At 45.3% G+C, this 24535-nt stretch overlaps 1 protein-coding gene across 1 annotated transcript in view; it reads right to left on the minus strand.

Annotated features, from left to right (window-relative positions):
• Window positions 1-2001: 2001 nt before the first annotated feature.
• The window catches only part of smc5 (structural maintenance of chromosomes 5), a 72102-nt gene continuing 49568 nt past the window's right edge, over window positions 2002-24535 (minus strand). Inside the window, exons 16-24 of the mRNA XM_072517390.1 lie at window positions 23080-23203; window positions 19621-19743; window positions 15554-15682; window positions 13569-13664; window positions 10969-11073; window positions 9612-9731; window positions 7775-7954; window positions 5034-5129; window positions 2002-4203 (exon numbers count right to left, since the gene is read on the minus strand). Coding sequence (XP_072373491.1) covers window positions 4069-4203; window positions 5034-5129; window positions 7775-7954; window positions 9612-9731; window positions 10969-11073; window positions 13569-13664; window positions 15554-15682; window positions 19621-19743; window positions 23080-23203 — 1108 coding nt within the window. The 3' untranslated portion in view covers window positions 2002-4068. The remainder of the gene's footprint in view (window positions 4204-5033; window positions 5130-7774; window positions 7955-9611; window positions 9732-10968; window positions 11074-13568; window positions 13665-15553; window positions 15683-19620; window positions 19744-23079; window positions 23204-24535) is intronic.

Genomic DNA, 24535 nt, shown 5'->3' on the forward strand with positions numbered 1-24535 from the left:
GCCTTGAAAAGGGTTCATCCTCGTCCTGTGCGAGGCTCAGCTTGATTCAGTTCAAGGTAGTCCACAGGGCCCACATAACGGTAGCCCAGATGAGTAGGTTCTTCGAGGAGGTGGAGGACAGATGTGGGCGGTGTGGGGGTAGCCCGGCCAACCATGTTCATATGTTTTGGGCATGTCCAAAACTGAGGGAATTCTGGCAAGGATTTGCAGATGTTATGTCGGAAGTCCTGGAAAGTAGGGTAACTCAGAGTCCAGAATTAGCAATATTTGGGGTGTCGGAAGATGTTGGGGCAAAGGAGGGGGAGGGAGGCCAATATTCTGGCCTTCTCCTCTCTGGTGGCCCGGAGATGGATCTTGCTGAGATGGGGGGACTCGGAGCCCCCAAAACCAGGAGTGTGGGTCAGCGATAGGGTAGAGTTTCTCAGTCTGGAGAAGATCAAGTTTGCTTTACGAGGATCAATACAGGGATTCGCCCGGAGTTGGCAGCCGTTCATCGATTTCTTTAACAAAAACTGAACGTCAGCAGTAAGGGGGGAAAGGGAAAAAGTGGTGGGGGGGAAATAGGAGGCATGGTAATGTTAAATAAGGACAAGGAATTTTTAGTATATGGGTAATTCGGGCTAAGGCGGGAGAAGTGGGGTACGTGGTCTATTGTTAGTTCTTATTTTAGGGGGTATTTTGTGCGTCGACTCGCGCGGTTTTAGAAATGTCAATATGTTAAATCGTGAAAATTACAAATGCTTCAATAAAATATATATTTTTTAAAATAAAAGGCAGGCAAATGATTTCTTACTTCGCTCTGGCACTTGATGAGAGCTGTGACACAAATGACAGCCCAATTGTTGATTTTCAGACGGACGAGGCATTGCCACAAACTTTTGAGATTACCGAAGAACTGGCTTCGATGCAGTCAATGAAAATCACAACTACTGGTAAAGAATTCAGGACCAAGTGGAAGGAACAAACCCCAACCGACAAATCATTTTTGTTGCATTATTGACCATGAGTTCTCTGCAGAATTGTTCTGAAACTAAGCAACGTTGCGGGACAGAGTTACAAAATTTGTCAACTTTATTAGAGCCAGAGCATTAAACCATAGGTGTTTTTTTTCTGTTAGAGGACTCGGAGTCTCAGTGAAGGGATGTTCTCTACCGTACAAATGTTAAGATGGCTTAGTTTGGGGAAAGTTCTGAAAGGAGGGTGTGGGAGTTGAAGGCAGAGATCGATTTATTTTTGCGAATGAAAGGGAGACATGGAATTTCCTCAACTGAATGACGTGAACTGGCTGGCCAATTTCATGTTTGCCATTGATGTCATGAATCACATGAAATAACTGAATTCTAACCTACAAGGGTTTTTTTTTGCTCATGACATGTACATCCTTGTCAAGGCCTTTGTGACAAAGTTGCTCTTTCTTCCCCCTGTCAAACTGAAGGTACGAAGTCCACATACTTCCCCACTTTGCGAACGATTACAATATCTAATCAGATCCTGTGTCGCTGCTGGTAGATTTGCCTGTATAATTTACTCGGCGCCTCAAGGGTTTTAGGATAAAAGGTCACATGGCTTTGACCTCCCCTTTCACGTGCAATGTAGACAACGCTCCAAGTGACCTGCAACCCGAGCTTATTGACTTGCAGCCCGATTTATTGCTTGCGGAGCGATTCAAATCAATGTAACTTAAGACGTTTTATGCATCTCTCAGTGGGCATCACGTTCTGAAGATCAAAAGATGGGCACACTGTTGCGGTCAACTTACATTGGCGCAGATATTTTCTGTCATGAAATTCAACGAATCAAAGAACAGATCCACCATCAGTGATGACTATCATGCAGCAGTGCTCCAACACAGATATGTGGACCATGATGACATACCATTCACATGTGCCCCCCCACCCCCCACCCGTGAAAGTTATTGCCCACCCCCCTGCTTTAGGCCCCGATGACACTGATGCAATTAACACAAATCGAAACTCTACGGTATCAAAAATGAGAGATAGGTTTTAAAATAAAAGATTATTTATTTCAATTCACAAAGAAACAGCAATAAACGTATCCAGAGTTGGATCGAGCACCTCAATAGGTGATTTTATTTTTACTCTTTTTAAACAAAATAATGAGAATGCCCATGAGAAAGTCATCAGCGGTACAAAACAAAGGCCAAGTTTTCAAATAATAAAACCAAAACTTTTTGAACAAAAGTTTTACGAAAACGCAGAAGGGAAATATATTGATTTCTCAGAGATTTAATTAAAAGCCAATGCCCGGGGGGAGGGGGGGCGATGAATTAAACTGGTTCAATGACAGCGAACAGGTCCAACGATAATATTCCAAATATCCACCGTAGCAAGGAATTAGTAAGAGATATAAATATGGCAGCGTATCATAGTCCTTTCAAAGTGTCAATGGGTCAAGATGGTGGCTATGGGAAGACAGGATTCTAGAAGCCTCCGTTGAATATGGATTTTTTTTCCCCCAAAGGATGCAGTCTCCCAAGTTGTACTGTGAAAACTGCAAGTCCTTTCACAGCTTTTGCAATAATGATAAAAAGCTTGACACGAGAGCACAAACCATGTTGTTATCTTACACAAATAAAGCAGAGCAACACAGCCTCTTACAGAGCCATCCCTTTAACACCCCCTCCACCACACAAGGTAAATCCAAACAGCGGCGCAGAATGGGTTAAAATGACAATTTCTATTTTACAAGTGGAGGTGCTCACCTCGGCTCGTGGAACGTCATGTTCAAACACAGAACAGGTGACATCCACAGAGGTGGGGCCAGGCAATCACCCCACCCACCTCTGGGACATTGGCGCAAAGGACACTTGGTGATTCGTTAAAAACATTGTGCTATGCACACTAGACAAGATGCAAGTACAGCGGACTACAAGAATAATGATTCCTGTTAACACATTACCCTCCGCTTATCACGGGCTGGGTGGCCAATCCAAACGAGCCAATGGTTACTTCCTGAAGGAATTTTCTGTACATAGGAATGTGGCTTTCCCTTCCCATGTCATATCCTCCCTCACATGAAGGTGCGACTGGGTTCGCGAGTTGGTGATGTGCACAGCACGGTCCTAATTCTGGGAGGGCGGCTCTTTTTTCTCTCTCCTCAGATGCCGAATGTTGCGAGGGCTCCTCGCCTTTGTTTACAGCTGGCTGTCTGGTTGCAGAAAGGCTTTCCTTTCCACCCACCTCGATCACAATTCATCAATCTGTGCTCTAACTGCTCTGGCGGATACTCGACAGCTTTTAAAAAAGCAATAACGGAATTTGAGAAACGGTAGTCTTTGCTCTCCTGTGGGGGGACTGGGGGGGGGGGGGGAGAGACACGACGACGGACGGACAGACGGACGGACGGACGGACGGACGGACGGACGGGGGGGGGGGGGGGGGGAGACACGGCATAGGATGCACCAACTTCACAATAATCTGTCACGACAAATCACACATTACAGAAATACGACATTCTGCAGCAATATATTGATAACGATTTCCTTAGAAGAGCAGGTATTTGTCCAGCAGACAACAATCTATCTTTATAGTTATACAAACAAGACTCCACATCATTTTACAGCTCTGTACAACAGTTCAGTTACCAAACCATACCACTATCCGAGCGCTGTGGGTTGCACATATGGGAGTGATATCTGGCAAAAAATAAGTTTACCGTAGTTGATATCGCTCTTGCAATAACATGCTGGCATTTCTCTGCTCATATAATAAGCATTCTGAAGCCAAATGTGTCAAAGGCCACAGGACCCTCCCGCACAAAGCTCCCGGTTCATCATGAATTACAAGATTCTGATAACTCTGTTGGTTAATCACCAGTTTCAGAAATTGGAGGCGAGGATGTGCTCCCAGGCACATACAACGTGGCATGGAGATTCCTTCTAATTCCACTCCAACCTATCCAAAAGCACTGGTGGTTCTTTTTTTGTTTTAAAAATTCTCCCAAGTTGCAAGTTGAAGCAATGAGGGAAATGGTCCTAAGATGCCAGGAGTCGGTGTTTTGCACGTAAACGTATGATCAGTAACCAAGAGAGAACTGTCCCCAAGTTCCTCAGTTATGCACTTGTACTCTGCGCCGTCTCCTGAGAAAGGCCTTCAGACTCCACTTGCCTGGTGGCAGCATGTGTGGTCCATTGTAAACACACAGCACCGTCATGTTGTCTGCATAAGTCAGGTTCTGCAATAGCTACGGAAAACCAAATTATAGCACGTCAGCAATAATCGAACACGGTCAGTCTTGTACTACAAAGAAGTCGAAGCTACTCTGTCAGTTAAAACGCTCTTACTTTCATTCACACACAATTGATAAATTTCACGCACTTGAGCTTTTACTGCGCAATCCTTTGTACGCCTTGCACAAACCCTTCATGTGCCAATGACACATTCTAGGTTTACTTTCCGTTAACAAGACACCAGATTCGCAAGATTGACGCAGCTAATGCGTTCAGTGCTGGTTTCAATGTGTTTCACTCCATGGCCTAATTTCGAACCTTGTACAGGATTGGAGTGCAGGTGGCCATGTGACCGAAGGCAGCATTCCAGCAATTCCATTGGCCCATGATCAGGCGGCCACACTCGCTTTCCAACAATCCCATTGGCCGCAGTTAATCAGGTAATAAGCCTGATTCGTCTGGCTCTGAGTCACTGTCAATAAAGACGCGCCAAGTAGGGAAGGGAAGCTCATGTGACCACTCCTGTGGCCAACAGGATGGGTGTTTATTTTGCTGTGGTGCAGAGACCTCTGCAAGTTGGAAGGCCAGACGGCAACTGTATAATTCCTCCTCTCTTGACCATTTACTATCAAACAGCAACATGCCATTTAAGATGGCCTCCATTTCCTCCACTACCGTTAATCTCCTTGTACTCCAAAGCTAGATGCTGCTGTGATGAACTGTATGATATCACAGCTGCAGTTAAACCACAAATAGAATATCAGCAATTCAAATGCACCCTCATACTGGAAGATCTGCTCAACATTTAATCAAAGTTAATTTGACTGAATGGTTAGCCGTGTACCTTGGGCGTGATAAAGAAATACTGAGAAGTGTTCTCCTTGCAAGCTGCGCGTACCACCATTTCAAAAACCCGCCTCTCATTGGTTGGGTCCATTCCCTGCAATGGCAAAAGATAATAAAGTCTTGCATTTCTCACAGAAACACTAACATTTTTCCCACATCGAAATTTTAATTTATAGACCAGGTTCTGCAAAATTAAACTAAAGACAATTCCTTAAGGGAGAATTTGCTTCTTTTGTAATGCCAAGTAAACTGTACAGCAGTATCGGAAAATACCATAAGACATAGAAGCAGAATTAGGCCACTCGGCCCATCGAGTCTGCTCCGCCATTCAATCAATGCTGATATTTTCTCATCCCCATTCTCCTGCGTTCTCCCCATACCCCCTGATCCCCTTATTAATCCAGAACCTATCCATCTCTGTCTTAAAGACACTCAGTGATTTGGCCTCCACAACTTTCTGCGGCAAAGAGTTCCACAGATTCACCACCCTCTGGCTGGAGAAATTCCTCATCTCCCTTTAGTCTGAGATGGTGTCATCTGGTTCTAGTTTTTCCGACAAGTGGAAACATCCTCTCCACGTCCACTCTATCCAGGCCTCGTAGTATCCTGTAAGTTTCAATAAGATCCCCCTCATCCTTCCAAACTCCAACGAGTACAGACCCAGAGTCCTCAATCGTTCCTCATACGACAAGTTCTTCATTCCAGGGATCATTCGTGAGCCTCCTCTGGACCCTTTCCAAGGCCAGCACATCCTTCCTTAGATACGGGGCCCAAAACTGCACATCACACTCCAAATGGGCTCGGACCAGAGCCTTATACAGCCTCAGAAGTACATCCCTGGTCTTGTATTCTAGCCCTCTTGACATGAATGCTAACATTGCATTTACCCTCTTAGCTGCCGTCTGAACCTGCACATTAACCTTAAGAGAATCTTGAACAAGGACTCCTAAGTCCCTTGTGCTTCTGCTTTCCGAAGCATTTCCCCATTTAGAAAATAGTCTATGCCTAAATTTCTCCTTCCAAAGTGCATAACCTCGCACTTTTCCCACATTGTATTTCATTTGCCACTTCACTTCCCACTCTCCTAGCTTGTTCAAATCCTTCTGCAGCCCCCTTGCTTCCTCAATACTACCTGTCCCTCTACAGACCTTTGTATCATCTGCAAACTTAGCAACAGGCTGTTTAGCACAGGGCTAAATCGCTGGCTTTGAAAGCAGACCAAGGCAGGCCAGCAGCACGGTTCGATTCCCGTAACAGCCTCCCCGAACAGGCGCCGGAATGTGGCGACTAGGGACTTTTCACAGTACCTTCATTTGAAGCCTACTTGTGACAATAAGCGATTTTCATTTTTTTCCTTTCATTTCGGTTCCTTCTTCCAGATCATTAATGTATATTGTGAAAAGTTGTCGTCCCAGCACAGACCCGAGGCACACACTAGTCACCTGCTGCTATCCGGAAAAAGACCCCTTTATCCCCACTCTCTGCCTTCTGCCAGTCAGCCAATCCTCTATCCATGCCAGGATCTTACCCTTAACACCATGGGCTCTTAACTTATTTAACAGTCTCCTCTGCAGCACCTTGTCAAAGGCCTTCTGGAAATCTAAATAAATCACATCCACTGGTTCTCCTTTGTCTAACTTCCTTGTTACATCCTCAAAGAATTCTAACAGATTTGTCAGACATGACCTCCCTTTGACAAAGCCGTGCTGACTCAGTCCTACTTCACCATGCACTTCCAAGTACTTTGCGATCTCATCTTTAATAATGGACTCTAAAATCTTACCAATGACCGAAGTCAGGGCCTATAATTTCCCGTCTTCTGCCTCCCTTCTTAAACAGTGGTGTTACATTAGCCACTTTCCAGTCCTCTGGCACCCTTCCTGCCTCCAGTTATTCCTGAAAGATCACCACCAATGCCTCCACAATCTCCTCAGCTATCTCTTTTAGGACCCTGGGGTGTAGTCCATCCGGTCCAGGTGACTTATCCACCTTCAGACCTTTCAGTTTCCCCAGAACCTTCTCCTTTGTAATGGTCACTGCACTCACCTCTGCCCCCTGGTTCTCCTGGAGCTCTGGCATCCCACTGGTGTCTTCCACCATGAAGACTGATGCAAAGTAACTATTCAGTTCGTCTGCCATTTCTTTGTTCCCTATTATTACTTCTCCAGCCACGTTTACCTGTGGTCCAATGTCTATGTTTGCCTCTCTCTTACCTTTTATATATTGAAACTCTTCCTATCTTCTTTTACATTACTAGCTAACTTGCACTCATATTTTATCTTATCGCCCCTTGTTGCTTTTTTATTGTCCCCTACTCGCTTTTAAATGATTCCCAATCCTCTGGGTTCCCACTAATCCTTGTCACTTTGTGTGCTTTTTCTTTTATGCTGTCCTTGACTTCCCTCGTCAACCATGGATGCCTTGTTCTGCCCTTAGCATGTTCCTCCTCCTTGGGATGAATTCTGCTGTACGTCCCGTATAACCCCCCAAAACTCCTGCCATTGCTGTTCCACTGTCTTCCCTGCTAGGCTCCTTTTCCAATCAACTCTGGCCAGCTCCTCCCTCATGTCTTTGTAGTTACCTTTATTTAATTGTAATAACCGTTACATCTGACTCCAGCTTCTCCCTCTCAAACTGCAGGGTAAATTCTATCATATTGTGATCACTGCTCCCAACGGGTTCCTTCACCTTAAGATCCCTTATCAAATCTTCTCATTACACACCAATTCCCCAAAGTACCTGATTGATTTCGTCCACAACTCGAAATGGACATCTATTTAATTCCTGCAGAGCCATTAAATACAGCATTGTCGAAACACTTCGTTCCCCGCCACTCTGGTGATGTGGGGTGAGTTCATGGAGCTGAGTGCTGCTGCGAAACTTCACTCGAATTCGGATACCGTATTTATCATATTCTTCCTGTAGGATACAATAATGGACAGAATGATGAGGAGGCCATTCAGCCCATCTAGTTTGATTCATCATTTATTCTTCATTCTTTGATTTGGCGAGTCTAATCTGGTTACTTCAAAATAATATTTTTCGACTCCCATGCTTACGTTACTTGACTCATGGGTCGCAACGTTTCACATGACACGATCTAGCTTCCCACCATCCAAAGAGTCGGTGGGGATGTTGGTTGGAAAATGTCACAAGGCATTTCACAAGAGCATTTGCAAACACAATTTGACACGGAGCTGCATAAGGAGACATTAGGATAGCTGACTAGGAACCAGTAAAACCTTTGCACATCACCCTACATTGACTCCTCTTCCTACTGCTGCTGTTCTGAATGAAAAGGCGTACACCTTGATTCTCTTTGATAAATAGAAAGGAATCCAGCATTAACTGGAGAAACGAACCCATATTTATGGAACCCACAGATTATTTAAATTCAGCAAAGGAGTTCTGTGAATTCAAGGCAAGGTCCATTGTTTAAAAAGTTTCTTCGCTCAGGTGGAAAGACGTACAGAATGAATGACAAGGATTTGAATGGTGCATAAAGTATAATGTCGCTAGCCGTAGCTACAATGGAAGGAAAGGAATTGCAGAACAAATCTCAGAGTAAATAGACAGACAGCGATTCCACTGCGGTGTCATGCAAAACACACGAGTAGTATTTAAACAGACAACAGTAGATTCAGGGGCTGGTCCCATTCTAGCAAGGAGGTTGTGCAAGATACACAAGTCATGTATTCATATTTATATTGGATGAGAATTTGATTGGGCCTCGTTTATACTTATAAATGGCTTACGGATGGTTATGCTTTTCATTGCAAGGGCGGCACGGTAGCACAGTGGTTAGAACTGTTGCTTCACAGCACCAAGGTCCCAGGTTCGATTCCCGTTTGGATCACTGTCTGTACCGAGTCTGCACGTTCTCCTGGTGTCTGATTGACGTCTGTCACTTATTGTTTTGTGGCCACGTTGTGAAATGAGATAACCAAGGCAGTCCTGAGGTCGGACATTAGGAAAGGACAGTAAACAAGTTGGGACCTGATGTCTTGTAGGAAATCTCTCAATTCTGGTGGTCTTGTTCACAACAGCTGTCATACCTTAATGATTCAGCAAGACAGTGCGCATCGATTTGGGTTCCTAACAAGCTTAAGCTTTCCTTAACAATTTGTAGAAAGTCAGGATCGAAACAATCAAAAGAACCTTATGCTTCTACCAGGGAACAATGGGGGAATTGCATTGTATCTTTGTAGGTCTACTGCGCAAGGCATTTCAAGGACTTGGGTCATGAACGACAAGTGGATACGTTGGATTCCATATTTAGTATGTCAGATTCGAATTGTCAGACTGGGGCCAAATATAGTGGAGACTTCTTAGGATAAAGCAAGTCACATCCGCAACGTCTAAAAGTTCTGGAATTGTGGTTAATGCAAGTTCCAGCTCACTTAGAGGTCGAGTGAATTCCATAATGCCAGGTCAACAATGATCTACAGTCAACAGTAGTCTCCATCTGGGATGAAGTGAACAACTTACTGATGACTCAGTTGGGAGTAGAACCATTGGACAAGTAGCACTTTGGAGATTATTGGCAATGTCAGAATGCAGCTGGAAAACACCGTACCTCATTATCTGTGTGCAGGTCAATTTCTCCAGCGCACTGCATCGAGCGGAAATACTCGCTAAACTTCTCATTGATCTGTTCGACAAGTTGTTTCAAAGGATTTAGCCACCTTTCTTTCACCTATTGGAAGTGGAAAATAAATTTATCAGGGAAAAACACAATTGAGTCACGCTGACATATAGTGGTCAGCACTGCTGCCTCACAGCACCAGGGTTTGATTCTGACCTCGGGTGTCTGCCTCGGTGCGGAGTCCGCACGTTCTCCCCGTTTCTGCGTGGGTTTCCTCCGGGTGCTCCGGTTTCCTCCCACAGTCCAAAGACGTGCAGGTTAGGTGGATTGGCCATGTTAAATTGCCCTTTAGTGTCCAAAAGGGTTTACTGGATAGAATATTGTTTCCAAGGATCAGTGAAGACTCGATGGGCCGAATGGCCTCCTTCTGCACTGTAGATTCTATGATGCTTTTCCCCCCCTTCTTTTCTTAAAATAAATTTAGAGTACCCAATTCACTGTTTCCAATTAAAGTGTGGAGATGCCGGCGTTGGACTGGGGTGAGCACAGTACGAAGTCTTACAACACCAGGTTAAAGTCCAACAGGTTTGTTTCGATGTCACTAGCTTTCGGAGCGCTGCTCCTTCCTCAGGTGAATGAAGAGGTATGTTCCAGAAACACATATATAGACAAATTCAAAGATGCCAAACAATGCTTGGAATGCGACCATTAGCAGGTGATTAAATCTTTACAGATCCAGAGATGGGGTAACCCCAGGTTAAAGAGGTGTGAATTGTATCAAGCCAGGACAGTTGATAGGATTTCGCAGGCCAGATGGTGGGGGATGAATGTAATGCGACATGAATCCCAGGTCCAGGTTGAGGCCGCACTCATGTGTGCAGAACTTGGCTATAAGTTTCTGCTTGGCGATTCTGCGCTGTCGTGTGTCCTGAAGGCCGCCTTGGAGAACGCTTACCCAGAGATCAGAGGCTGAATGCTCTTGACTGCTGAAGTGTTCCCCGACTGGAAGGGAACATTCCTGCCTGGTGATTGTTGCGCGATGTCCGTTCATTCGTTGTCGCAGCGTCTGCATGGTCTCGACAATTAAGGGGCAATTTAGCGCGGCCAATCCACCTACCCTGCACACCTTTGGGTTGTGGGGGCGAAACCCACGCAGACACGGGGAGAATGTGCAAACCCCACATGGACAGTGACCCAGAGCCAGGATCGAACCTGGGACCTCGGTGCCGTGAGGCAGCAGTGCTAACCACTGCGCCACCGTGCTGCCAGATTCTATGATTCTAAGAATGTTATATTTAAACGTCGGAGTGAACGTTTACAGTGTCAAATAAAACATTTCTTCATCTACCTGTGAGATATTCAGCTTATAATTTTCCAATTCACTTTTTTTTCTATTCAGCTCTTCAGATAAATTTTCTATTTCTTGTTTCCTCCTCTTGTATTCATCCACAACCTAAAAGAGAAGTTATTTTATTGAGCAAATCAATTATAATGGATACATCAACACGCAACTATCATTTCGCAAAGACACAACAAACATAAGAGACAGGAGCAGCAGCAGGCCATTCGGCCCCTCATGCTTATTCTGCCATTCAATAAGATTGGCTGAATGTATTCTGAACACAGCTTTTCCGCCTGTGCCCCGACAACCTGTTAGCACAGGGCTAAATCGCAGGCTTTGAAAGCAGACCAAGGCAAGCCAGCAGCACGGTTCGATTCCCGTAACAGCCTCCCCGAACAGGCGCCGGAATGTGGCGACTAGGGGCTTTTCACAGTAACTTCATTTGAAGCCTACTTGTGACAATAAGCGATTTTCATTTCATTTTCAACCTGCAACTCCCCCTGACTATCATGAATCTAATATAAAAGTAAAATACGGCAGATGTCCGAAGTAAAACAGAAAATGTTGGAAAACTCACAGGCCTCGAATATATTCAATGGTCCAGCCCCCACTGCTCACGAAGGAAAACACTAAAGACCCTCACAGAGAGGAAATTCCTCCTCATCCCAGTGTTAAATGTGAGACCCCTTATTCTGAAACGGGCCCCGAGTTCTAGGTTCCCTTACAAGGGGAAACAGCTTCTCAGCATCTACCCCGTTCAGCTCCTTCAGAATCATAATGCAGCGATACGTTAATAACTACATCTGTGCATTTCCCCTGGATCTGATAAAGAACTATCTTTAAGTGTTTCTAATGAAGTTACTACGCAGTATATTCACATCCAGTGAGACAGATATTTAGCACAGCTAATGACAGTAGTTCCCTTTGGTCACCAGAAATGTAATAATGGTGCACTCAACTTGACACCAACGGAGTATTTGACCGAATATGGCATCAAAGAGCCCGAGCAAAACTGCAGGCAATGGGAATGGGGGAAAACACTCCGCTGCTTGGACCTCATACCTAGCACATAGGAAGATGGTTCTGATTGTTGGAGATCAAACATCTCAGTTCCAGGACATCACTGCACGAGTTTCTCAGGGTAGTGTCCTAGCCCACCCATCTTCAGCTGCTTCATCAATGACCTTCCTTCCATCACAAGGTCAGAATTGGGGATGTGTCAGAATTGGGGATGTTCATTGATGATTGCACAATGTTCAGCACCATTCGCGACTCCTCAGATGTTGAAGCAGTCCATGTCAAAATGCAGCAAGACCTGGACAATATCCAGGCTTGAGTTGACAAATGATAAGTAACATTGTGTCACACAAGTGTCAGGCACTGACCATTACCTCTTGACAGTCACATCGCTGAATCCCCACTATCAACATCCTGGGAGTTAACATTGACCAGGAACTCAACTGGACTAGCCAGAAAGGTACTGTGGCTACAAGAGCAGGTCAGAGGCTGGGAAACCTGCAGCGAGTAACTCACCTCCCGATACACCAAAGCCTGCCCCCCACCGAGAAAGACACAAGTCAGGAGTGTGGTGGAATATGCTCCATAAAAGCAAATTACTGTGGAGGCTTTGTCAAAGAGTCATCAGACTCGAAACGTTAGCTCTTTTCTCCCCCTACAGATGCTGCCAGACCTGCTGAGATTTTCCAGCATTTTCCCTTTCGTGGAATACTCTCCCCTTGCCTGGATGAGTGCAGCTCCAACAACCCTCAAAGCTTGACAGCTTCCAGGACAAAGCAGTCCCCGCTTGATTGGCACCCCACACACAAACATTCATGCCCTCCACCGACGCACAGTAGCAGCAGTATGTACCGTCTACAAGATGCACTGCAGCAACTCACCAACGCTCCTCAGACAGCACCGTCCAAACCCACAAGTTCTACCATCTAGAAGGGCAAGGCCAGAAGACACATGGGAAGACCACCACCTGGAAGTTCCCCTCCAAGCCACACACCATCCTTCACTGTCGCTGGGTCAGAATCTGGGAAGTCCCTCCCTCACAGCACAGTGGATGTACTTACACCAAAAGACTGCAGCGGTTCAAGATGACAGTTCACCACCACCTTCTCAAGGGCAATTAGGGATGGGCAAAAATTGTCAGCCTGGCCAGATTCACCCACATCCCGTGAATACATTTAAAAAAAACTAAATATTTTTGATTACAATTTTCAGCCAATACCTGAAACAGATTATTTTGTAAATTATCTCAATCCTGTTTGTGGGGCCTTGCTATTTACAAGTTAGTAGTTCTGTATTTCAACTGTGCCAACACTTAGAAAAGTAGTTAATTGTCTGTGAAGCACTTCAGGGCACCCCAAGGCCATGAACAGCGGATGCTAAAAAACACAGACTCTTTCTAAACTTTTTCGACACCTTCACCTTAAATTAGGATTGGAACCTGTTGTCCCCTCTACAGATACCACAGGAACACCAATGTTACGTGATTGCCCCAAATTCAGGAGAATCACAAAGGCGTACTTGGGTTAATTACACTGACTGAGTTAATTTATGATTCATTTTGTGGTTTAGAAAAAAAACTGTGTTCTTACCGAAGAATTCAAGCCTGTGAAACAGGATGCTCTTGATCTTTCCTCATTAAGCGAAGCATCTATTTCATCCAGTGTATTTGGAAGACTTTGAAATGCCTGAGAAAGAGAGAGAACAAACAATCAAATTATAAGATCATAGGAATTGAAATGGCTCATTCCGACTCACGGTAATTTAAAAACAAGCACAAGTGTTCAATAATAGATTGAGCAGCCAGTTACAATGATGCGTATTTGCAATTCAGGACGCAAACAGCTTTTATCCTTGAGTACTCACAGGAAAGAACAAAGGGCAGTTTTAGCCAGGGCCACTTTGGTAGCCAGGGAAATAGCCACCCTATTTACCTCATGCAGCGGCATGCCACCATCCTCAAAGGAGTCATGCTGACCTTCCTTCCCTCCGTCCCATCCACTCTTCAGAGAGCATAGTTGCTGTTGTGCATGCAACAGCAAATGTCACTGTACGCGACAGAATCATTGAATTTACAATGCCGAAAGAGGCCATTCGACCCTTCGAGTCTGCACCGGCCCTTGGAAAGAGCACCCTACTTAAGCCCATGCCTCCACCCGATCCCTGTAACCCCACCTAATTGTTTTGGACACCAAGGGCAATTTATCATGGTCAATCCACCGAACCTGCACATCTTTGGACTGTGGGAGGAAACCGGAGCACCCGGAGGAAACCCACGCAGACACGGGGAGAACGTGCAGACACTGCACAGACAGTGACCCAAGCCGGGATTCAAACCTGGGACCTTGGAGCTGTGAATCAACTGTGCTAACCATTGTGCTGCCGTGTGGCCCGCTCTGCTCACCGGGACTCCGCAGTGAGAGATCGGGACACCGTTTTTAAATGGCATCCCAATTTCTGGAACCCCTAAAGCGATCCACGGCTGCACCGCCCCCCCCCGCCCCACCCAGCGTACTATGGGAGGGGGCTCCACAAAAAATGTCCAGCTTGGCACCCTGACAGTGCCTATGCCAGCTGGCAGTGTCACCTGGGCACCTTGGCAGTGCCAGGCAGCACTGCCAGGGTGCGAGGCTGGCGGTTCCAAGGTGCTCAGGTGGCACCAGCCATGCCTGTGTACCACCTTGCCCAAAGGGCATGCACCTGGATGTTTCCGATCCACGAGTGCCGTTCCATCTGGTCCCCGTTTATGGAGACCAGTACTGAACGGTGCTCACCCGACAACTTCCTTTCCATTTGCACAACTATTATTTCCAAGAAATGTTCACGTCAAGAAATCATAGCTTTATTCCAGTTCACCCAATTAATTTATCCTTATACAAGATTAGAAAATTTAATTTGTAATATTTTCCCAAATCATTAGCACGTGCATACTACGAACTGAAATTGATACCCACCTTCTCTAAGTACTCCGCAATTCTAATATTGAGGCAGCACCTGCACAAATTTTGAAAATGAACTATTTTTATATCTTTTGGCTATACTTTAACTTGTACAGTCAAATAACCACTGCGCCTTTCATTTAATTTTTTTTTCCAATTAAGGGGAAATTTAGCATGGCGAACTTACCTACTCTGCACAACTTTGGATTGTAGGGGTGAGACCCACACAGCCATTGACCCGGGGCCGGGATCAAACCCGGGTCCTTGGCGCTGTAAGGCAGCCGTGCTAACCACTGTGCCGCCCTTCACTGCACCTTTCATTATCAATAAAGAAACGTGAAAGTTAATTAGGACTGTACGTTCTGGGAACCACTGGATTTGCACATCATTCAGTTTAAACTGGAGTTGATCCATTTAGCAACACTTGCCCACCCCGTATAACAATCAATGCTACATTATGTGCATCAGTAACACCAGTCAACAAGATTCATTATTGTTGATATTTATGCCTGCAATTCTTGAAATCCCATTAACAAATATAGATCATATCTATAGATTTTGGCAGATAAATGCCTTGCCGCATTTTTCCTCGGCGTTACATCTCTGCAGTTATAATCCAGCAGTTCTTCTGTACTTACTGTCATCAGTTCTGGAGGGATGTCATTTTGATTCGGATCCAGGCCACAGGTTTGCCTGGCTGCTTTCATGCGCTCTTTACACATATTTAGGAGCCTGCGTTTTTTCTCATCCAGCTCTGCATATCGTTTCTGTGGTCCACAATAAAATTATTTCATTTGAAAATAAAGCAGCAATGCATGAAGTTACTAGTCCAGTAATTATCAAGTGCAGGAATTCTCCAATGCTCAATCTCAGATTCTAGCTCACGGGACTACAAAAGCAATTACACGATTCTTCCACTAATGAGCACTTTAAATCAAACACACCCAAGTACTCTTACACTTTATGTTGTTTGTAAAAAGGGGTACAACATTAGCAATTCATCTTTCTCCCCCATGAATTTCCAGCACACTATTTTCTCCTGAATACACGACTAACCGTATTACTTCATTTTGCTGGCGAGTGAATATAAAATTTAGAAATACAGAATTACAATTATGGACGCGGAGAAGCACAAGAATCTGAAATCAAGCTCAAACAATTGTAACGCAAACTTCTGCACATTATTTATTATTTCACAGACAAATGTGTGTTTTTCCTTAAATTTATAACCCACATAACAACATGCACATCTCACAAAGTACCTGCATGTTACATGCTAATAAATTAATCCGAGGAAGGCGCAAGGGGCGACTTATGAGTACGGGGAAAAGGCTAGACGGATGCTGGCGCACCAGCTCCGTAAGAGGACGGCAGCGAGGGAAATAGGGGGAATCAAAGATGGAAGGGGAGCCACGGTTCGAAGTGCAACGAAAATAAATAAGGTATTCAAGGACTTCTATGAAGAGCTGTACAGATCCCAGCCCCCGGGGGGGGAGGGGGGGGGATGAGGCGATTCCTGGACCAGCTGGGGTTCCCGAGGGTGGAGGAGCAGGAGGCGGTTGGTTTGGGGGCACCAATTGGGTTGGAGGAGTTGAGTAAGGGTTTGGGGAGCATGCAGGCGGGGAAGGCCCCGGGGCCGGACGGGTTCCCGGTGGAATTCTATAGAAAATATGTGGACCTGCTGGCCCCGCTACTAGTGAGGACCTTCAACGAGGCAAGAGAGGTGGGAACCCTGCCCCAGACAATGTCGGAGGCGACAATCTCCTTGATTCTAAAGTGAGACAAGGATCCACTGCAATGTGGATCGTACAGGCCGATTTCGCTCCTCAATGTGGATGCTAAGCTATTGGCGAAGGTACTGGCCACTAGGATTGAGGACTGTGTCCCGGGGGTGATTCACGAGGACCAAACGGGATTTGTAAAGGGCAGGCAGTTAAATACCAATGTGCAGCGGCTCTTAAACGTGATAACGATGACATCGGAGGAGGGAGAGGCGGAGATAGTGGCAGCTATGGACGCGGAAAAAGCCTTTGACCGAGTAGAGTGGGAGTACCTCTGGGAGGTATTGCGCAGGTTTGGGTTCAGGGGAGGGTTTATTAGATGGGTTAAGCTCCTTTACAGCGCCCCGGTGGCGAGCGTAGTGACGAACCGGGGAGGTCGGAGTACTTTCGGCTGTACCGAGGGACGAGACAGGGGTGCCCCCTGTCCCCCTTGTTGTTTGCATTGGCGATCAAAACCTTGGCCATATCACTTAGGGAGTCTCAGAAATGGATGGGGATAGTCCGCGGGGGAGAGGAGCATCGGGTATCGCTATATGCGGATGACCTGCTGCTATACGTGGCGGACCCAATGGAGGGGATGGTGGAGGTCATGCAGACTCTGAAGGAGTTTGGAGAGTTCTCGGGCTACAAGCTTAATGTAGAGAAGTGAGCTTTTTGTAATACAGACAGGGGACCAAGAAAGAGGGATTGGGGACCTGCCGCTGAGGAGGGCGGAGAGGAGTTTTCGGTATCTGGGGATCCAGATAGCCAGAAGTTGGGGGGCCCTACATAAACTGAATTTGACGAGGGTGGTGGAGCAAATGGAGGAGGATTTTAAAAGATGGGACATGCTCCCGCTCTCGTTGGTGGGTAGGGTACAGTCGGTCAAAATGGTGGGCCTTCCGAGGTTTTTGTTCGTGTTTCAGTGCCTCCCCATCGTGATCGCCAAGGGCTTTTTCAAGAGAGTAGGTAGGAGTATTATGGGGTATGTGTGGGCAAATAAGACCCCGAGGGTTAGGAGAGGGTTCTTGGAACGCAACAGGGACCGAGGAGGGTTGGCTTTGCCAAACCTAGAGAGTTACTACTGGGCAGCTAACGTGGCGATGATCCGCAAGTGGGTCATGGAGGGAGAGGGGGCGGCATGGAAGAGGATGGAGATGGCGTCCTGTAAAGGAACGAGCCTGGGGGCGTTGGTAACGGCACCGCTGCCGCTCTCGCCGACAAAATACACCACAAGCCCGGTGGTGGCGGCAACACTAAGGATCTGGGGCCAGTGGAGAAGACACAGGGGTGCAATGGGAGCATCGGTGGGGTGCAATGGGAGCATCGGTGTGGTCCCCGATCAGGGGTAACCACCGGTTTGTCCCGGGGAAGATGGACAGGGGGGTTCCAAGGCTGGCATCGGGCGGGGATAAAAAGAATGGGGGACCTGTTCATTGACGGGACATTTGCGAGCCTAGGGGCACTGGAGGAGAAATTTGAGTTACCCCCGGGAAATGCATTTAGATATATGCAGGTGAGGGCTTTTGTGAGGCGACAGGTGAGGGAATTTCCGTTGCTCCTGGCACAAGAAGTTCAGTATAGGGTGATCTCGGGGGCATGGGTCGGGGAGGGCAAGGTGTCGGAAATATACCAAGAGATGAAAGAAGAGGGGGAAGCGATAGTAGAAGAATTGAAAGGTAAATGGGAGGAGGAGCTGGGGGAGGAGATTGAGGAAGGGCTATGGGCGGATGCCCTGGGTAGGGTTAATACCTCCTCCTCGTGTGCCAGGCTCAGTCTGATACAATTTCAGGTGGTTCACAGAGTGCATTTGACGAGGGCGAGGTTGAGTAGGTTCTTTGGGGTAGAGGACAGATGTGAAAGATGTTCAGGGAGCCCGGCGAACCATGTCCATATGTTTTGGTCATGCCCGGCATTGGAGGGGTTCTGGAGAGGTGTGGCGGGAGTAATATCCCAGGTGGTGAAAGTCCGGGTCAAGCCAAGCTGCGGACTAGCAATATTTGGAGTAGTGGATGAGCCGGCAGTGCAGGAGGCGAAAGAGGCCGGAATTCTGGCCTTTGCGTCCCTAGTAGCCCGGTGAAGGGTCTTGCTATTGTGGAAGGAGGCGAAGCCCCCTAGCCTGGAGGCCTGGATTAACAACATGGCGGGGTTCATAAAATTGGAGAATTAAGTTTGCTTTGAGAGGGTCTGCACAGGCGGTGGCAACCGTTCCTCGAATATCTCGCGGAGCATTAGAAGGTCGATCAGCAGCAGCCCTTGGGGGAGACGAGAGATTGTTTGAGGGGATGGACGAGCGGGAGATAGCATGGAGGGTGGGGGGAAACGGTACGTGCGGCCAAGAGCCAGTGTATAAAGCTATGTAAATATACCATCTTGCCATGTATATATCTTGCTCAGGGAGATTTTGCGTTATTTTGTTACCCGGGGGGGGGGTTACTGTTTGCAAGGGGAAAAATTGTGTTGTTAAAAAACCTTAATAAAAAATATTTAAAAAAAAAATTAATCCAATGTTCTCCCACTACTCTCAATGATTATTATTAATGCCACATACTTTTTACATCGTCAGGCAACTTGGTCTGAAAGGAAGCTTTGTGGTTTGGAATTGGCTCAAAGAGCAATTAGACAGAGTTCTTGGTTATGAAAAGACGCTTGCGGGACTGGGCCGATTTTCATTTGGGGCAAAGGCTGAGGGGGTGCTTGATCCAGTTCAGTTAAAATACTGAGAGGAATGGATTATATCCATTCAATACATGTACTTAACTTGAACTGCAAGGACAGATGCATTGAAGGAGAAGTTGGAGGAAGGATTAGACAATTATGCTGACAGAGCGAGCTGATGAAGTAAAGTGGGAGGAGGCTCAGTTGGCACATATACACGGATATGGATCATTTGAGCTGAATGCTCTGTCGCAGAGCTGAATATGTAACAGAATTGAAGACGGTACCTCTTTCATCTTTTGTTCTGTAGCTGATTCTTTGCATTCTGTTTCCAGCCGGTTCTTCTGATAAGTTAATGATGTGTTTTCAAGAACAAGGCCAACTTTCTCCATGTTCAGTGTCAGGCAGCTCTGGAAAGAAAATGCTGCAACTTTTAGACCGGAAAGGTTCCAATTCTTCTATTCTTCCCTAGCACCAAACTTCCACCAATCGGCCGCTCATGAGAACAGCTATGGCAAATTAAATAAACAACATCCTCATAGGAGATGGTGTTTCGAAATTCCACAGCAAGACATGGAAATAATATTTCAGTGGTAGTGTTGTGATATGTTAGCTTTCGATGTGTAACCCCCAATCTTAACTAATTTACATGAGCAACCTGTGCAGCAGTTATTTCAATGTCCTACCTCTCCAGCCTGTTCACTGGAAAAGTGAAATGGAGGGGCGGAAGTAAACAATAAAATGAAATGCAAAATAGATTCTGTGTTATTAAAGCATCCTACGCTTTATCATGAGAGACAGAGTACAAAATCCATGAAATTACATTAAACCTTTATAAAATGCTTTCTTTTTATTTGCTCATGGGGTGTAGGCGTCACTGGGAAGGTCAGCATTTATTGCCCATCTCTAATTACCCTGGAGGTGGTAGTGAGCTGCCTTCTTGAAGCACTAGTCCATGAGGTGTAGTTGCACCCATAATGCTATTAGGGAGGGAGTTCCAGGATTTTGACTCAGTGACAGACTTGGAGGGAAACCTGGAGTTGATGTCCCCATTGCATGCTGCCCTTGTTCTTTAAGGGTAAGAATTGATGCTGTTGAAGGATTGAAGGAGCCATGGCAGCTTGCTGCGGTGCATCTTGCACATGGTGGACACTGCTGTCACTGTGCACTGCTGTTGGAGGGAGTGAATGTTTAAGAAGTAGATAGGGTGCTAATCAGATGGGCTGCTCCACCCTGGATGGTGTTGAGCTTCGAGTGTTGTTGGAGCTGTAACAGGCAAATGAGGAGAATTTCGTCACTCCCCAGATTTGTGCCACATAGATGACAGACAGGCTATGGGGAGTCAAGGCGTGAGTTACTTGTGTCGAAACCCAGCCGCTGAACTGCTCTTGTGGCCACAGTATGTACCCGACTAGTCCAGTAAAGCTCTGTACGTGACTAGTCCAGTTAAACTCTGTACCTGACTAGTCCAGTTGAGCTCTGTACATGACTAGTCCAGTTAAGCTCTATACGTGACTAGTCCAGTTGAGCTCTGTACATGACTAGTCCAATTAAGTTCTGTACGTGACGAGTCCAGTTAAGCTCCGTACATGACTAGTCCAGTTAAGCTCTGTACGTGACTAGTCCAGTTAAGCTCTGTACGTGACTAGTCCAGTTAAGCTCTGTACGTGACTAGTCCAGTTGAGCTCTATGTGTGACTAGTCCAGTTAAGCTCTGTACATGACTAGTCCAATTAAGTTCTGTACATGACTAGTCCAGTTAAGCTCCGTACATGACTGGTCCAGTTAAGGTCTGTATGTGACTAGTCCAGTTAAGATCTGTGCATGACTAGTCCTGTTAAGCTCTGTATGTGACTAGTCCAGTTAAGATCTGTATGTGACTAGGCCAGTTAAGCTCTGGTCAACAGTGACCCCCAGCATGCTGATAGTGGGAGGTTCAATGATGGCAATTCCATTGAATGTCAAGGAGAGCTGGTCAGATTCTCTCTTGCTACTTGGGTCTCAGCTGGAGCAGTGTTGCAATCCTGAGCACCACACTATGGGAAGGGTGCAAAGACTTTGGAGAGGGTACAGAAGACTTACTGGAATGGTTTGAGGAATGAGGGATTAGTTATGTGGATAGACTGGAGAAGCTGGGTTGTTTTCTTTATTACAGCAGCGAAGGCCAAGAGATTTGATAGTGTTGTTTAAAACCATGAAGTGTTAAAAAATACAATGTCTGAAAAGTTGAAATTCAGAGGGTACAAATTTAATTAAGGCGATTGACAAATGAACAAAAGAAGAGTGAAACAACTTTTTTTTAAAAGAACGAGTGGCTGTGATCTGGAACGTGCTACCTGAATCTGGACACAGATTCAATAGTGACTTTCAAAAGGAAATTATTACATATTTACAGAAGAATAATTGCAGGGATATGAAACAAAAGTAGAAGAGTGGTTTACTCTAAAGGAGCCAGTCCAAATGACCTCACTTTCTCTGCTGTATAATTCTAAGATGCTATTTTTTAAGTGACTCTTGAGTCCTATAGAAAAGCCAAATGTCAAAACGTACTCTCGGCTCCCCAGACAATCTCTCTGCAGTCCTGTCACCGATGATTTGGTTAGCTTGGTAGATAATTTGACCTGGGAGGTGAAGGGTAGTTGCTCTTACAAACCTCCTCTTAAAATTTTCCAAACCTGACACGACATATGCTAGCACGCGAGCAACACCATTTGTTCCTTCATGTTCTTTAAAAAAAATTTTATTTATTTTTTTTTTTTTTTTAAAAAGAGTACCCAATTCATTTTTTCCAATTAAGGGGCAATTTAGCGTGGCCAATCCACCTACCCTGCACATCTTTGTGTTGTGGGGGCGAAACCCACACAAACACGGGGAGAATGTGCTAACTCCACACGGACAGTGACCCAGAGCCGGGATCGAACCTGGGACCTCAGCGTCGTGAGGCAGCAGTGCTAACCACTGCGCCACCGTGCTGCCCTCCTTCTTGTTCTCTTAACTCACTGAGGCGAAAAGGAAATCCATTTAAAACCTCATCCTTTCAGAAGCATCTTAAAATAGGAGGGGGGGGGTGGGGAAGGGCGGAGAGGTTTAGGGAATGAATTTCAAAGCTTAGGCAGCTGAAGATGAAGTGTTGAAAATGTAGAATGTACAAGAGGCTAGAACTGGAGGAGCACAGAGATACTCAGACGGTTGAGAGCTGGAGGAGGTTACAGAAATGGGGAGAGATGGGGAGGCCTTGGAGTAATTAGAAAATTTAAATCAATTGACGAATGAAGAAAAGGAGACAAGAAAGATTTTTGTTTAAAAGGACGAGGGGCTGTGAACTGAAACGTGCTCCTGAAAGGATTGTGGACACAGATTCAACAACAACTTTCAAAAGGAAATTGGATAAATATTTGGAGGACGAGAATTTTAAATTTGAGGCGTAGCATTTATAAGCGAGCACCCCAGGGGTAATTTTAAAGCCCTTTTTTTAAAAGTTTAAAATAAATCCATATTTCTGCATACAGAGCTCCTTTCGGGTCTTGAATATTCTTTCATTTAAACAGTACAGGTTGAGATTTGCACATATTGCTGAATATTTTTACAAGCCAGTAATTTTTCTCTTTTCAAAAACAATTTCACAAATAAATAAAAAATTCCAGCACATTTTGCTGAAGAGAGCGTATTCAATTGAACCGAGGAGAGATGGGGGCAATGTGGTTTGTGGATATATTGAGCGGCAAAACAAATTACTTAAAGACTCACCCTAATAAGCTGTGTTAATTCCGAAACTAGTTTGGCTTTTTGAGCATAGATTGCTTTCATTTTTACATTAGCTTTTCGTTCTTCCTCTTCAAGATTGATAGCATCCATCTCCATCTGCTTCAGACTGAGAACAAGTCGTTAAATGGGAGGGGAGAAGTGTAGATCATCTGTTAACATTCAAGTGCTTCCAATGCCAAGGCTCTCTTCGCCTCAGCAAAATACTGTGTTACTTAACAATGTTATCAAGTAATTATAGTACGCTCATGCACTATGCAGTGATAACTAAAATAACAACTGCAACCCTACTGCCTGATTAAAGTTGCCAACTCAGTCTCCCAGTCCAATGGTTTTCATAGTCTATTAATCCATTTCAGGTTCATACCTGACATAAATTACTGAAAAAGGTCAAAAATCAAGCCGAAGTTTAGATGCTGTTTCAATTGTTACTTAGAATACCCAATTCTTTTTTTTCAATTAAGGGGCAATTTAGCGTGGCCAATCCACCTACCCTGCACATCTTTGGTTTGTGGGGGTGAAACCCACGCAAACACGGGGAGAATGTGCAAACTCCACACAGACAGTGACCCAGAGCTGGGATCGAACCTGGGACCTCGGCACCGTGAGGCAGCAGTGCTAACCACTGCACCACCCCGGTTTCAATTGTTACTGATTTGTATGTCAGCACTGCCTCTGTTGAACCCATTATCGGAAGCTGTAACAAGTCCTCCTTCCAAAGGCATATAAAGCTAATAAAGCAGATTTCAGGCCTGATAGTGTATTCAAAAACAGAAAATGTTTGGCTAACGATGTCAGTTTCGAGCAGCGTTTGCTTACAACAATACAGTCTGATGCCATAGTGTGTACAATTCTAGGTTTATTTTGCATTGGATATTACGCAATTTGAGGTTTAGTTTGGGTGGATTTTGGATAATTCAAGGTAGGGTCATAAGCCATACAATTGTATTTGGAGGCAGGCTAGTATCAAAGTGTGTCTAAGCAGAATTGAGAGTAACAACCTCAGTTAAGCAGTGCATGTGACAAACAAATAGAAAATAGAAATTCACTTGGTCTCATTCATTCTCACGCAAGTGGAACTCCAGATTTTTAAGATCATCTTTGATTTTAAATGACAGCAGCGAAGTCGTCACATTACTGCTAGCAATTTTATAATTGAAAATGTTCCCTAAAATGTAATTCAGCAGCCACTTGAAGGGTAAAGTCAAGCAATATTCAAATGTTAGTGTGTCCAACCTCAATATAAAAATATCTTATGAAATGTGTACATTTTTCACATAAAATTTACAGTGCAGAAGGAGGCCATTCGGCCCTTCGAGTCTACACAGGCCCTTGGAAAGCGTACCCTACCTAAGCAAACACTTCCACCCTATCCCCACAACTCAGTAACCCCACCTAACCTTTTTATATATTTATAATCTTTATTGTCACAAGTAGGCTC

This window comes from Scyliorhinus torazame, chromosome 9, assembly GCF_047496885.1.
Source record: "Scyliorhinus torazame isolate Kashiwa2021f chromosome 9, sScyTor2.1, whole genome shotgun sequence".
Classification (NCBI taxonomy): domain Eukaryota; kingdom Metazoa; phylum Chordata; class Chondrichthyes; order Carcharhiniformes; family Scyliorhinidae; genus Scyliorhinus; species Scyliorhinus torazame.